At 49.0% G+C, this 16117-nt stretch overlaps 1 protein-coding gene across 3 annotated transcripts; it reads right to left on the reverse strand.

Annotated features, from left to right (window-relative positions):
• Window positions 1-8: 8 nt before the first annotated feature.
• LOC104324863 (C-type lectin domain family 2 member A-like) lies at window positions 9-9130 on the reverse strand. Of its 3 annotated transcripts, none has more exons than XM_069774177.1 (9): window positions 8910-9130; window positions 7207-7434; window positions 3807-3884; window positions 3514-3528; window positions 2418-2474; window positions 1886-1978; window positions 1599-1783; window positions 1388-1491; window positions 9-1004 (listed from the first exon to the last, which is right to left on the reverse strand). In XM_069774177.1, exons 5-9 carry the CDS (start codon window positions 2452-2454, stop codon window positions 848-850), a joined length of 576 nt encoding a protein of 191 aa, XP_069630278.1. In that variant the 5' UTR covers window positions 2455-2474; window positions 3514-3528; window positions 3807-3884; window positions 7207-7434; window positions 8910-9130; the 3' UTR covers window positions 9-847. The 3 variants fall into 3 exon arrangements, with proteins under 3 accessions (XP_069630278.1, XP_069630277.1, XP_069630279.1); XM_069774176.1 differs by lacking the exon at window positions 3807-3884 and adding an exon at window positions 6274-6382 and having other exon boundaries at window positions 3514-3703; XM_069774178.1 differs by lacking the exon at window positions 8910-9130 and having other exon boundaries at window positions 2418-2493; window positions 7207-7279.
• Between the last annotated feature and the right edge of the window lie 6987 nt (window positions 9131-16117).

The raw sequence follows: 16117 nt of genomic DNA on the forward strand, positions 1-16117 counted from the left end.
AAGGCAGATTCTGATAGAGCTAATATTTATTAGACAAGTAATACACACATGGGGGTGTGGGGAGGAGAAACAAGTTTTTGGGGGAGCACAGGCTCCCCCAACACAGCTGGAAAAACAAGAGGCTGGTACCTTCCCGTGCTCACAGCTGAGTGGACAACTGCTGACCTGGTTCAGGTTTTATGGGGAAAACACCCTAATGAGATAAATACTGTCATGGAAACAGCGTCCAAGTGCAGGACGCCAGGCTGATTGCCATCACGGTGCTTTTGAGGTTCCCAGTGCAGGGTCCCATGGAGACAGAAGCTTGTGCCGCGATTTGGAGGGATCAGCTGCACTCCCACATCTGCAGCGCTTTGTTCCAGTGGATTTGCCAGAAAGAGGCCACCGAGATTTAAGCCAGAGGAAACAACATGAGGAACAATGGGGACAGAATTGGTACTGGGCATCGTGCCGGGATGCCAAAACACATCCCAGAGCAGGACTCGGAAGCAATTCTGTTTCATTTCTCCACTTTGCATTTCTGCCCCCCACCTCCAGCTCCTCCAAATCCACCAAAGAACAAAGACACCAAAACCAGCAGGACTGAGCTCTGCAGCACAGCAGCTGCCAGCAAAGCAGGGAGTTTTCCAAGCCTCTTCAATATTCCCAAGTCTGCAAAACTGGAAAGACTCTAGTGGTCAGACTAAAGTAAGGATCCTTTGGTCACGGCTCTGTGTCATTGTCATGAGGAGTTTCTGCTTTTGTAAGCTAAAATTAAAATAAATATGTAACGTTGTGACACTCACTACCATGTTGTGTAGGGTTAATAGCAGCTTGTGGTTGATCTTCTCTGCTGACAGGGAAAATTTCAGGTGAAATTCAGAGTGATTTCCGAATCTTTCTGAATCCCACTGGGGTGCTTTTGCGGGTGGCTGCAGACAGAGTATTTCATCTGGGAGCACCAGTCGCTGCTGATCCCGTCAGCATTGATATAGGCACATTGGCCCTTGCCCCGGACCTCAAACCTGCACCAAACAGCAGAAGGAAAACTCAAAGGGAAGCAAAGGGGTTGCTGTCAGCTGCAGGTCAGCGGCTGAGCATCTCCCATACAGGCTAACAGAGCTGCAAGGAGCACGGAGCACCCTTCCCCAGCAAACAACCTGCCCCATGCAGGACAAAAACTGTCCCCCTGCCCCCAAAGGAGGGAATATTTTCAGTTGCTTGGTCCCAAGGGGGGTTGATCTAGGGATGCCCTCATCAAATTTATTTTTTATCTCTCTCTCTCTCTCTGTGTCTTCTTGCATTCAATCCCTGACCCATCTCAGCCTAGGCCATGGTTTTGCATTCAATCCCTGACCCATCTCAGCCTAGGCCATGGTTATGTTCTCCAGAAGAAGAGGGGACGTACCAGTTGCTGAAGAGGGACCCGTTGGACCATTTCCAAGGTCCAGAGCCTTCCCTGTGGAGACCGATCCAGTAGTGCAAGGAACTCCCATAGCGCAAGAGGAAATGCTAGAGGGGGGGAAAAGCAAGCATTCGTGCAACACCCTCCAGGGGAATCCCAAATCTGCTTCCCAAAAGCCACCAACACACCACTGCCTCAGGGATTTCTCATTTACCAGCTCCTCCTGGGTGTCAATGGTGGCCAAATTGGCTCCAAGAGAAAGGCAAGAGATCTGACTCCTGTTCCAGTCCGTTTCATCCTCCACAAAGTAAAAGCACTTCTCCCTATACCCGATCCCATTTCCCAGGCAGCTGGGAAGGACAGGAGAGGAACGGGATGGACAGGACGGGCATTTCTTAGCTGGAAATAAGCAGAACACGTCCTGGTTAACTTACACCACTGGGTTTTCTCCAGGGGAGGAGAGGACTTTGGTGGTGGGCACCTCCACCTCCAGACACTTACCCGCCAGCGCGATTATGGTGAGAAGCAACGCTGCTATGACCACGGTGACCCCGATGGGGACCTTTTTGTCTTTAATGCACTTGAGGCTAAAACCTGGGGACAAACTGCATGGAAGAGGCACAGCCGGCAAACCCATGGCACAAAGAGCACCCCAAGCTCCCTGCAGCTCTTGTATTCCCCCCACGGGTGCCTTCAACACCTTTACATACAGCCACAAAGCACGTGGGGGACCACAGTGGGGTGCAGGCTCAGGTCAGGGGGTGCATCCCAGTGCTTTCATCAGCCTCCAAGGATTTTTAGGGCTCCCTGACCTCATTGCATCCTCTCCATACCCCGTCAACCAGGAGAGATGGGCACCATCCCCAGGACCCACAGCTTGGGCTGCCCTGTGCCTCCTGCAGCTTGCAAACAGTTTTACCTTTCTTGCATCATCCTCACCCCAGCTATTTTAACTACATTTTAGCTGCCCACATCATGCTAAGCATGGCCACGACCTCTGAAACAACATCCTCAAAACAAGACTGGTGCTTACTGGTCCCTTCCTCTGCTCTCTGCTGCGATGGCATCATTACAGCAGCCGACTCTTCACCTGTGCAAAAGCAAGAAGCCTGTGCAAATGAAGTGAGTTACCACTAATGCTGCGAAGTTCTTCAGTAGGACAGGCCTGACCCTGGATACTTTTGTCCCAGGACAGTCAAAGCAGCATTCCCCCTTGTTGTGGTTTAATCCCAGCCAGTAAATAAGCACCACGCAGCTGCTCACTCATTTCCCCCCCCGACAGTGGGATGGGGGAGAGAATCGGGGAAATAAAAACTAAAACTCATGGGTTGAGATAAGAACCCTGAAATAGGACAGAAAGGAAGAAAATAGTTGTAATAATAACAATAATAAAATTACAATAATAATAGAAGGACTGGAATAAATAAGTGATGCACAGTGCAAATACTCACCACCCTCTGACCGATGTCCCGTTAGTTCCCAAGCAGCGATCCCCACAGCCCAACTCCCCCCAGTTTCTATACTGGGCATGACATCACATTCTGTGGAATACCCCTTTGGTCAATTTGGCTCAGCTGTCCCGGCTGTGTCCCCTCCCAACTTCTTGTGCCTCTCCAGCCTTCCTGCTGGCTGGGCAGGAGAAGCTGAAAAATCCTTGATGTTATCTAAACATTACTTCGCAAAAGCAGAAAACATCAGTGTGTTATCAACATTCTTCTCATCGTGAACCCAAACATACCAGCTACTAGGAAGAAAATTAACTCTATCCCAGCCGAAGCTAGGACACCCCTTCTTCTGGTTTACATGCATGGCAGGAAGGGAAACAAGATTTTTGCCTTCAAAAAAACAGGATTTGCTTCGTTTTTGCAAGCCAGCCTTCGTTTTATTGGCTTCTGCCAGCTCTGATTGCCCTGGAGAGGTGTCGTCTCAATTACTGCCCCACTTCTTCAACTCCAAGGTGTTTTCAGCTCCAGTCTCCACTCCAGGACCCTCAGGTCAGCCCCCATGGTGCTGGGTGGCCCTTCAAACCCATCTGAGCCACGTCCCCCAGCCCAAAGCCAGAACCACCCCCTCCATCTCCCCACCATTTGCTCTTAAAGCCTCTAGGAAAGGGGATGGTGCTCATGTACCTGCATCCTGAAGAGCTTCCGCCATCCCTGGTGCCACCGAGGGGCGGCAGCACCCTCCGGGGACAAGCACGTCCCTCAACTCCACCAGCAACAAGGCGAGCAGGGTCAAGAACACCTTGAGACTGCAGCACGGCACCAGGGACCCACCAGGTCTTTCTCTGTCCCAGGGCTTTGCCAGGATGCTCCTCCTCTGGTCACTAAAATAAAAAGCCCAAAAGCTCACAGTCTCCCCAAAACCTCAGTGCTGCTCATCACAGCACTTTTTTCTAAACCTCTTGTTTTCCTCACAGCACCTTTTCTCCTTGTGGTGGGTTGATCCTGGCTGGACTCCAGGTGCCCACCAAAGCCGTTCTATCACTCCCCCTCCTCAGCTGGACAGGGGAGAGAAAATATAACAAAGGGCTGGCGGGTCAAGATAAAGACAGGAGAGATCACTCAGCAGTTACCATCACAGGCAAAACAGACTCAGCTTGGGGAAAATTAACTCAATTTATTACAAATCAACCAGAGTAGGGTAATGAGAAATAAAACCAAATCTCAGAACCCCTTCCCTCCACCCCTCCCTTCTTCCCGGGCACAACTTCACTCCTGGATTCTCTACCAACCCCCCCAGCAGTGCAGGGGGATGGGGAATGGGGTTGACGGTCAGTTCATCACATGTTATTTCTGCCGCTTCATCATCCTCAGGCGCAGGACTCATCACACTCTTCCCCTGCTCCAGCGTGGTGTCCCTCCCACGGGAGACAGTCCTCCACGAACTTCTCCAACGTGGGTCCTTCCCACAGGCTGCAGTTCTTCACGAACTGCTCCAGCATGGCTCCTTTCCATGGCGTGCAGTCCTTCAGGAGCACGCTGCTCCAGCGTGGGTCCCCCACGGGGTCACAAGTCCTGCCAGAAAACCTGCTCCGTGGGCTCCTCTCTCCACAGATCCGCAGGTCCTGCCAGGAGCCTGCTCCAGCGTGGGGTTCCCACGGGGTCACAGCCTCCTTCGGGAACCCACCTGCTCTGGTGTGGGGTCCTCCCCAGGCTGCAGGTGGATATCTGCTCCACCATGGACCTCCATGGGCTGCAGGGGGACAGCCTGCCTCACCAGGGTCTTCATCACCACAGGCTGCAGGCGAATCTCTGCTCCGGTGCCTGGAGCATCTCCTCCCCATCCTTCTTCACTGACCTGGGGTTCTGCAGGGTTGTTTCTCTTACATGTTCTCACTCTCTCTCCGGCTGCCATTTCTGTCTGTCCCAGCAACATTTTTCCTTCTTAAAAATGTTATCACAGAGGCGCTACCACTATTGCTGATTGGCTCCTCCTTGGCTGGCAGCAGGTCCGTCTTAGAGCCGGCTGGCATTGGCTCTGTCGGACACAGGGGAAGCTTCCAGCAGCTTCTTGCAGAAGCCACCCCTGTAACCGCCCCCCCACCCCCCCCGCTACCAAAACCTTGCCATGCAAAGCCAATACACTCCTTTTTCCACATCCCAGCCTGCATTCACTCTGAGTTATTGCTTTTCAAAACCTCCCACGACAGCATATTTTCCTACTTTGTTCTTACAAACTGGTTTTCTAATTTCTTTTGGGTTTTGACCTTTCCATGGATGCCACCTTTTCTCAAAGCCCATGGCAACACATGAACAGATTCAGGTCTGACTCGGAGAAGCAAAAGCGGTCCTGCAGGAGCTCTTTGTAGAACATTCACATTTACAAGAAAAACCTCAGAAAAAACAGACCAAGAACCCATTAATGCAAACCAGAAAAACCTGCAGGTGCTGTTGCCAGCAGGCCCTTGAAGTCACCAAGAGCTGCAGCTCCTGTAACAAAGAACTTCTATGTTTAGTAAAACTACATATACAACCCTGACATCAGATGCACAGCTGGTGTTCCTGTTTAATATCAGCACTGTAAATACAAATTACATTACCGGTACCTACACTTTGAACCTTCCAATTTGCAGCAATTTTCCAGGGAAGAACAACCTTTGTGTGTTTGCAAAAGTAAGATTCAAAAGGAAATCTTTTTTCTCCCCAAACACTTGATTTTGAATAGGGTTTAACTGATGGAGCATTTTGCTGCTGTCCCCAACAGGCAAAACCAAATTACTCCTGCCCTAGGCTGCAGCTTGGTGCATTCTGGAGTAAAACAGCAGGTGATGGAGGAAGAGGAAGCAAAAAGACACCAAATGGGGAACAACAGAGAAACTTGATCATCAGAAGATACTCCCAAATACACTGGGCTTGTGGGAAATAAAGGATTTTTGTGTCCCAAAAAGCATGTCAAAAATATTACAGGCGAACATTGTTCTAGTTCATGGCCATGGTAGGGGGAAACATTGCTGCCCGGAGAAGTAATGCCTTTGCAAGCAGCACGTGCTTGAAATAAATTAAAGGCGCTTTTGTCTAGCACCCAAGGAGCGAGGAATTCATGCAGCAAACAGGACTGAATCCCTCATGCCCTGACAAGACCCAAATACTGCTGCAAAAAAGAAAAAAAACCCACCTTTTATTGGCAGGGGGACCCTAGGCAACAGGGGACACAGCGAGGTGCCACTGCAAGGAGACACCCTGGGGTCACCAGGACCCCAACGTGGAACCCACAGCCTGGGTTGAGCTGGAGTGGGAGTCCCAGGGGAGAAGGGAGCAGAGTGCCGAAGGGGAAGATGCTAGAGGGTGTTAAAAAAAAACCAAACTTGCCCCCAAACGAAGGTAGGGGGCTCCCTTCTGTGGGGCTTTGTGAGGCAGCCCCAGCGCTCGTCTCTGCAGGCTCCCAACTCACCCTCTGCGTGCTTGAAGGAAAATGGGCTTTTCTACACCTGCTTCCTAAGTCCACACTCGAGGGGAAGCTGCTGCTGAACTTGGGGTTTCCAGCTTCCAGGAGGTGCTGGGAGAGGACAGGTAAGTTCCTGCTAAACAACCAACTTCCACTGCACATTTTTTTCTCCGTGGCAGAAGAAAATCTGCAGATTTCTCCCCTCCTCACGCCCACAGCCTCCATCCAGGTGAGGGATTTAAACACATGCAGGGATACTCTCTGCTCCTGAACCCCAAATTTATCGCCTACCTGTAGTACTGGAAACAGAGGCGTCTAATATCCGATACCAAGCAGCTGCTGAAACCCACCCTTTCCATGGTAAATCACTCCTTCTTCTGACTAGTACTGTTGCCTTAGGAACCACCTTATCAGAGTTGCTGTATTTTTTTTTTTTTGAGTTAATCTTACTCCCTCCTCCACCCACCAAAGCCAGATGGGGACATGGGGCAGTGGCTGCATCCCAAACCCCAGCCAGGCTCTGCCAGGACTTGCAGAATCAGAGCAAAGCTGCAACCCACTGGTGCTTCCAAGACACTCCCAGGCTGGATGTTTTTGAGGTACAGCATCAACAGTGGTTTCTCTGCTCTGTTTTCACAGCTAGTGTGATCATTAGAGAACTGCAAAAGCTCACTCAGCTTTTGCATGATGTAATGGACCACACCAAGGGATGGGACCAGATAAAAACACAAGCTTGTGCAGCAGTAACAAATTATTTCAGCAACCTAATGGACAGTTTCCCTGGTCAGGAATTCCCCTCTCTCTTGGATTTGGTACAACAATCTCTAGAATTAAGAAGCAGGCTAAACTTGCTTCACCCAGGTCCAGCCCAAACCTCCCACCACGCAACGCTCTCCTACCCCCTTTCCTTGGGGCTTTTACCCCACATAACTCACTGCCTGGTCCAAGGGAAAGGCAGTGGGTGCAAGCGTCTGGGAGCCCACCAATTTCAGCTCTCCCGGCTCCGTTACCGACTGGCTCAAGGCTTTTCAGCCCACGCTGAGACGCGGCATTGCCCTGGCAGTGGGTGGAGGCAGGTTGGCATCCTCGGATTGCCCCGCACAGGGGGTCCTCGGGATGGGGATGGGCTGAGAATCTCTTGAGAGCTCCCTGTGTCTTGTCTCCTACAGAGAAATACAGAGGGCACATAAAGCTTTCTATACACTCTCCAGCCAAAAAAATAAAGAAATAAACACTCGGCAAGGGCAGATCAGCAGGTGAGCCTTCACAGTTGCCTCAGAAGAGTCACACATGAAAATAAAAACCAGAGCAAACAGTCCACCCCCAGCACCATCAACACAAACCAGCTCAAAGGCAACTTAATTATTGCAGTATTTACCACTGCTGACCTTCCTCTAACCCCTCCAGCACCCATAAGGGTGCCAGGGAGGTGGGAGCTGCTCCAGCCCTTGTACCTCTGTGTCCCCCAACCTGGGTGGCAAAAGTGGGGATGGAGGCAGAGACACATCTCCCCCTTTCCCTCTCTCCCAGCTTTTTGTACCATCCTTAAATGAGTCCCATCCACTCACATTCCTTTTTGGATTAAACCAGCTGCTTCAGTAAATTCCATCAAGAAAAACAAAAACCCAGGGGAGGGTGGGTGACAGGGATGGCATCAGGTCAAAAACTCCCAAGTGCATCTGCTGACACTGCCCACCGTCAGCATCTTCACCTGCCAGAGTGACATGGCTGGTTTAGAGCTGACTGTTGCTATTTAACCCCAGGCGGTAAATAAGCACCGCACAGCTGCTCACTCATTCCTGCCCCCCAACACGCAGTGGGATGGAGGAGAGAATCAGGGAAAAAAAAGTAAAACTCGTGGGTTGAGATCAGAACAGTTTAATAGAACAGAATGGAAGAAAATAATAATGACAATAATAACAATAATACAATGACAATAATAATAAAAGAATTGGAATACACAAAACAAGTGATGCACGATGCAATTGCTCACCACCCGCCGACCAACACCCTGTGAGTTCCCAACCAGCAATCCCTCCCAGCCCCATCCTGCCCAGTTTCTATAATGGGCATGACTTCACATGTATGGAATATCCCTTTGGCCAGTTCAGGTCAGCTGTCGTGTTTGTGTCCCCTCCCAACTTCTTGTGCCCCTCCAGCCTTCTTGCTGGCTGGGCAGGAGAAGCTGAAAAATCCTTGTCTTGGTCTAAACATTACTCAGCAATAACAGAAAACATCAGTGTTATCAACATTCTTCTCAGACCAAACCCAAAACAAAGCACTACACCAGCTACTAGAAAGAAAATGAACTCTATCCCAGCTGAAACCAGCACAGTGACTAATCCCATCAGCCCTTCCTACAAAGACACACTTGCCAGCTCCCTGGCCATGGCCTCTTCCACACTTGCTCTATAAAAGGAACCGAGCCTTTCAAATGTTTAAAAAAAACCCCAAAACAAACACAGGGCCAAGGCTGCTGCCGCCGTCTATCACAGCCAGTGCTGGGTAACAAATGCAGCAGACAGAACTATTTCTGGGCTCAACATGCCAGATTTTTCCTCCCCTCCATCATAACTGCAAAGAAAAGGAGAAGCAGGAGGAAGAAGAGCTGGGGAATGGCAGAGGCGATGGTTAGTACCTGATGGAAGATGGTGGTTTCTCTCCCCTACAGCAGTTCTTTCCAGCAACATTCTGTTTTCAGCAAAGTGAGCTGGCGAGAGGAGGTGCTGCAGGCAGGAGGAGCAGCTCGGGGAGGCGCATGCGCCTACACAGGGGTGTGTTTGCTTGTGCAAAGCTGTGGATGGGGGCTCTCAGGGCCCCCCAAATACTGATCCCCCCCCCCAAAGGTGCTGCTGCAGGAGCCCCAGAAGCGGCCGTAGGCGACAGGGACGAACTCAATCTGGATGGTGGGCGAAGAAACCTCAATGCATCCCCTGCCAGAGCAACGACAGCGTGGCAACGTGAAGGGTGGGCATCAGGGCTGCTGCAGACAGCCCCTTCCCAGTGCTCCCAGTCCAGCCATCCTCAAGGCACCCAGTTCAGGCAGCTGGTTCCATGCAGCAGGGACGGGAGCGAGCTGCGAGCTCCCTTGCTGGGGGTTTGGGTTTCTTTCTCATCCTCCTGCCGCTTGTTTTCTCCTTTTTATCCCCAGACTCCCACCACCGCGCTTCCCCTCTGCCTTGGCAATGCTCCTTCGAGCACCGTCCACGAGCGTCCGCACCCGTCCCCCCCGCTGCCCCTCAGTCCCTTCCCGGAACGAGACCCCGGGGGCGTCGTGGCTTAACCCCAGCCAGCAATTAAGCACCACGCAGCCGCTCACTCCCTTCTACCCCACCCAGTGGGATGGGGGAGAGAACCGGGAAAAGAAGCAGAACTCGTGGGCCGAGACAAGAACAGTTTAAGAGATCAGAAAGAAGAAACTCATTATAATGACAACACTAATAAAATGACAATAGTAATAATAAAAGGATTGGAACATACAAGTGATGCGCAATGCAACTGCTCAACACCCACCGATCAGCGCCCAGTTACTCCCCGAGCGGCGATCCCCCTGCTCCCCGCTCCCCCCAGCTTCTATACTGGGCATGACGTGCCGCTCCTGGGAAGCCGACGGACGGACGAGGCGAGAAAACAGCCGCCCCGGCCCCGCAGGACCCCTCGGCCCCGCAGCGAGGGACCGACCCCGGGCAGAGCCGACCCCGGTCCCCAGCTCCGCCCCAGGAAGGCTCCGGCCGCTGCCGCCGCCATCGCACGCCCCGGATCGCTCTGAGGAGAGTCGCGATGCGGCCCGCCCTCCGCCGTCACCAATCAGCGCGCAACGTCCAGGAGTGGCGGGGCAGGCAGCCAATCGCAGAGAGCACCGTGTCGCCCCTTTCGTAAACCCCTCCCTGTGTCCCACTCGTCGCGGGGCTCCGTGTTGTGCAATTTCGCCCCACAATGTTTGTTTGTTAATGATTAATTAATGTTTGTTAATGTGTGAATGTCTTTACGTGTTAATAGGGGTGATTCCCTGCTTTGTATGTGGGCTTGCAACTGGGCTATGTAATAACTGGCATCGGCTTGGGTGTTGCTGAAGTGTCAGTCTTGTGGGAGAAGCTGGTACTGTACATCTGGCAGACGGAAACCAGACCGCCTTGGGTGTTTTCTCCGAATTCCACACTTTTACGATTGGGAAAGAGCTCACTAAGAATCCAAAATACTGAGACTGGTGTGTAAAGGAAAATTTAATTCCAGAAATCTGGGACGTGTGGGAGTAAAACTGGGGAAGACTGTAAAGAAGTGTAAGAAACAATTTGCATGGAAACTTATTAAAAGGAGAAGCCAAGATCAAACTTAAGAATCATTAGGAGGAGTTTTAAAATGGGAAACAATCAAGGAGGAATATTGAGGAAAAGTCCTTTGGGTTGTGTAATTGCCCACTGGAAAGATATTGTTGGGACCAGAGGTACGGAAAGTAAAAAGAACCTTATTAAATACTGCAATCAATGGTGGCCGTTGTATAAGTTAGAAAGTGATCTAAGTGGCCACTTAATGGGTCAATAGATTATAATACTCTATTACAACTAATGCTGTTTTTAAGGAGAGAAGGAAATGGGATGAGGTTTCGTATGCAGACATGTTTTTCACCCTCCGAAACCACCCGGAGTGGCAAAGGGACTGTGGAATGGAACCCCCGCAGGACCCCATGGTGCTCGCAGTTGAGCAAGAGAACAAGGAGCTTAGAGGTAAACTGAGGCCGTGTTGTTCGGCATGTAGTATTGGACAAAGATGTACAAAGACAAGTAAAATTCATCAGGTACCAGAACAAGATCTGATTTGTTTAAGCCTCCCCCTCGACCACAGGAACAGGATGCAGACTCGGATAGAACTCCGACCCCGCCGGACAGCCCTGTATCTTCCCGTACTAGGAAGAAAATTACCTCAACAGCTTTACAAGCACCTCTCCGAGAGGCGGTGGGTCCAGATGGTGGGACGATGTTAATCAAAGTACCCTTTTCTACTGCCGACCTAGGGGAATGGAAAAAGGTTGCCAAAGATTATAGGAGAGATCCGATTAGTGTAGCTAAGCATTTCCAATTTATTGTAAAACAGCATAACCCTGATTAGAAGGATATACAGCTATTATTGGAATATATGACTGAGACAGAGAAACAGCTGATTTTAAAAACTGCAGGAAACCTTGCTGAAGATCATTATAAGATTAGAGGATGGGACGTTAAGGAATATTTCCCTCTCCAAGACCCAAAGTGGGATGTTAATAGATCTGCACATATGGAAAGATTGCAGGGGTATCAGGACTGGATTATAAAAGGAATGGAGAGAGCAATCCCCAAAACTATAAATTGGTCAGCTTTATATGCAGTTAAACAGAGTCCTTCTGAGTCTCCATCCAAATTCCTGGGTCAACTGAGGGATGTAATGCGCTGCAGCACACCGCTGGATCCTGGGTCAGAGGCAGGAATACAACAATTAGTCTCCCTGGTTTTGGGTCAATCTACAGGGGATATAAGGCGCAAACTTCAGAAATTACGCCCTACAGAGAGTAGGAATTTAGAAATATTGTTGGATGAAGCATGGAGAGTATTTAGTAACAGAGAAGAAGGATACAGGCAAGGGCAAAGGAAATTAATGGCTGTTATCCAGGAAGAAAGAGGAAGAGGGCCTAGACGAGACTTGCCCCGACTGGGCAAGGATCAATGCGCTTTGTGTAAGAAATTCGGTCATTGGAAAAGGGAATGCCCAAGGAACAAGGAGGATCAGAGGGCTCAAACAGGAAGAACGGTAGCCCATGTGAAGGGAGACTGACGGGAACCTGGGGAATCTACCCTAGCGGATCCACTAGTTATAATTAAGCTAGGGAAAACACAACAAGGAATAGAATTTTTGGTAGATACGGGAGCAACATACTCGGTTCTGAACCAAGCTTTGATGCCCCTGGGAAATGATTATGTCATGGTGAAAGGAGCGACTGGCCAAAGTGAAAAGGCATATTTTTGTAAACCTTTAGAATATAAATTAGGAAAACAGTGGGGCATTCATAAATTTTTATATATGCCCAACTCCCCAAAGGCACTTTTGGGAAGGGACTTGTTGGAACAATTGGGAGCAAAAATTGTATTCAAAAAGGGAGAAATTACTCTGGAGGTAAAAGATCAGCAATATATTCAAATATGGAGCCTAACCTTAACCAGTCTCCCCCTAGAAGGAAGCATTAACGAGGACATCTTAAACCAAGTGTACCTGGGGGTATGGGCTACCGATGCACATGGAAGAGCGAAAAGTGCTCCACCTGTTGAAGTTAGGATCAAGGAAGGCCAAAAGCTGGTAAGAATTAAACAATATCCCCTAAAGAAGGAAGACAGAGAAGGAATCTGGCCGGTGATAGAAAAATTTTTGCAGTTGGGATTATTAAAAGAGTGTGAGTCTGAATTCAATACCCCTATATTAGCTGTTTGGAAGCCCGATGGGTCATATCGGGTGGTCCAAGACTTACGGGCGGTGAATAAGATAACTGAAGATCTTTACCCAGTAGTGGAGAACCCATATACCCTGTTGACCGTATTAACACCTGAATTAACTTGGTTTACTGTTTTAGATTTGAAGGATGCTTTCTTTTGCCTCCCTCTCCATGAAGCCAGCCAAAAATTATTTGCATTTGAATGGGAAAACCCCAAGAGTGGTCGAAAGACCCAGCTCACTTGGACGGTGTTGCCACAAGGATTTAAGAATAGTCCTACCATTTTTGGCAATCAGCTTGCAAAAGACTTAGAATCCTGGGAAACCCCGTCTGAGGAGGGAAAGCTGTTACAGTATGTGGATGATATCCTGATCACCACCAAGACAGAGAAAGATTATATAATATGAACGGGTGGTGCCGATTGTGGATCTATAATTGTGGATTGCTTGTTAAACCACTGTATGCGCTGACAGCCACTGAACAGGAACACCTTGAGTGGAACAAGGAGACCGAATGAGCCTTTGAGCTACTGAAAAAGGCTTTGATGTCGGCCCTGGCCTTAGGACTCCCAGATGTAAGTAAACCGTTTCTTCTTTATTCACACGAGAAGCAGGACACTGCCCTGGGAATATTAGCACAAAACCTGGGTCCATATCGACGGGCAGTTGCCTACCTCTCTAAGCAGTTAGACACGACTGCAAAAGGTTGGCCTGGATGCCTGCGGGCGGTTGCAGCTGTGATACTAAACATACAGGAAGCCCGAAAGTTTACTCTGGGGCAGAAAATGACTGTTTTAGTGTCTCACACAGTATCAACAGTACTGGAAACAAAGGGTGGACACTGGCTCTCTCCACAAAGATTCCTGAGATATCAAGCTATATTGGTAGAGCAGGATGACGTGGAGATTGTAGTTGCTAACATTGTCAACCCAGCTTCTTTCCTCAGCGGGAACACAGGAGAACCGGTACATCATGACTGTTTGGAAACGATCGAAGCAACATACGCAAGTCGCCCAGACCTGAAAGACAGCCCCATGGAAAACAGGGAAACTTGGTTCACAGATGGAAGCAGTTACGTCCTAAATGGTAATCGGCATGCGGGATACGCAGTCACCACCAGCCAAGAGGTAACAGAATCAGGGGCTTTGCCCATGAACACCTCCGCACAGAAGGCAGAAATAATTGCTCTAACCCGTGCCCTGGAAATGGCCCAGGGCAAAGTTGTGAACATTTATACAGACTCAAAATATGCCTTTGGAGTTGTACACGCACATGGAGCAATTTGGAAGGAGAGAGGACTATTGAGTTCTCAAAGGAAAAATATCAAACACACAGAAGAAATTCTGAAGTTACTGGAAGCTGTCCAGCTCCCTAAGAAAGTAGCAATTATGCATATTAAGGCACACCAGAAAGTGAGCTCAGATTTGGAAAAAGGGAATGAGCTGGCGGACAGAGAGGCAAAACAAGTGGCCAAAACAAAGGTAAAAACAGAAGGGGCCTTAATTCCTGATAGGCAGATTTCCCTAGAAGGTAAGCCAGAATATACTAAGGAAGATCAAAAGCTCATTACAGATTTAGAAGGGTCATATAATGAAGAGGGGTGGGCTCATACCCCACAGGGAAAGCTAATCGTTCCCTCTTGCTTATTATGGCATTTGATACGGGAGGAACATAGGAAAAGACATTGGGGAACAGAGGGTCTGTATAATCATTTGATAAGAGAAATTGTGGCTAGAAATTTATACACCATGGTGAGACAGGTGACGCAACAGTGTGATCTTTGCCTCCAGACTAATCCTAAGAATACCCCCAAGCCGGAAATGGGCCAGATTGGAAAAGGCAATGGGCCGGGACAACACTGGCAAATTGATTTTACAGAACTTCCAAGAAAAGGGGGGTATCGATATTTATTGGTATTAACTGATACCTTTTCAGGTTGGCCAGAAGCATTCCCAACAAGAACGGCTAAAGCTCGGGAGGTAACTAAAATACTGGTTCAAGAGATAATACCATGTTTTGGGGTTCCAGCAACCATGTCCTCTGACAGAGGACCACATTTTGTCTCAAAAATAGTACAACAAATTAGCCACCACTTGGGTATAGGTTGGCAGCTTCATACTCCATATCACCCCCAGTCGAGTGGTCAAGTGGAAAAATTGAACCACTTAATCAAACAGCAAATTGTGAAATTAGGACAAGAAGCAAATTTGACATGGCCTCAGTCTCTCCCTTTAGCCCTTCTGTGTATACGAACAAGACCAAGGGCGAAAGAAGGACTGAGCCCCTTTGAAATCCTCTATGGACAACCCTATGGGATACAGAGAGGGGTGTCTGTACAAGCAGGGGATGAAATTATGCCTTCTTACATGGTAGCATTAGGTAAGCAACTTAATAAAATCAGGAAGCATGTGGTAGGGACTCGAGGGAGAGATTTGGATGGGCCTGTACATAATATACAACCAGGAGATTATGTGTATATAAAGTCTCTTACAGAAAAAACTCTGGAGCCGCAGTGGGAAGGACCATTTCAAGTATTACTTACCTCCTTCACCGCGATTAAGATCAAGGAACAGAACGCCTGGATCCATCACACTATGGTGAAGAAGGCACCCAAAGGACAATGGACTTCACAAGAAAAAGGACCTTTGAAGCTCAAATTTGTGAGACATTGATTGTTATGTTCCTGAGTTGGACCTTGTCCAAGGGGCAGGCTTGGGATCGAAATACTTATTTAAATATGACAGAGAGTATCTCAAAAGTACTAAATTTATCAGATTGTTGGGTATGTAATCCCCTTCCTCGGGGGAACATGGAACTCCCCTTTTTAGGAATCCCGACCACAAATTGGACATCTCTTTTTAAAGACAGGCCAGACAGGAATGGATCATGCCCTCAGGGAAAGGGAAATACCCAGCGGGGACCCAACTTTGATCTGGAGGTGCCCAACCCTAAAGAGGTCTTAATTACTGGCCGTTGCTTAAATATTACTGATAATATTTGGGGAGACATGGATAATTGTAGCCTTGAGGAAAATCTGGGAACTTTTGATAAAGGAAAATTAGAACATCTTGGACTAAACTTAAGTATCAGTTTCTATTATATCCGGAAACCAAAGGGGGGGCCAGGAAAGAAGGGGCAAGAACAAGACAGAAGGGAGACGCATCTCGGTCCAAGATGCAACATAGGGCCCGGATACTGGTGGCTCTGTGGGGATGGCAGGGCCAGAAAGAGTTTACCCCAGAACTGGAAGGGACACTGTGTTCGAGGGTACCTTGCACCTCAGACCAGTATATTCGAGGGAGCTTCGCCTCCCCGAGGGTTTTTGAGAACACCTTGGCTCCGTGTAAAATGGACTGAAAACCCACTAGTTATTCGAGGTACTGGGTACCA

The sequence above is a fragment of the Haliaeetus albicilla genome, chromosome 29 (assembly GCF_947461875.1).
Source record: "Haliaeetus albicilla chromosome 29, bHalAlb1.1, whole genome shotgun sequence".
Lineage (NCBI taxonomy): Eukaryota > Metazoa > Chordata > Aves > Accipitriformes > Accipitridae > Haliaeetus > Haliaeetus albicilla.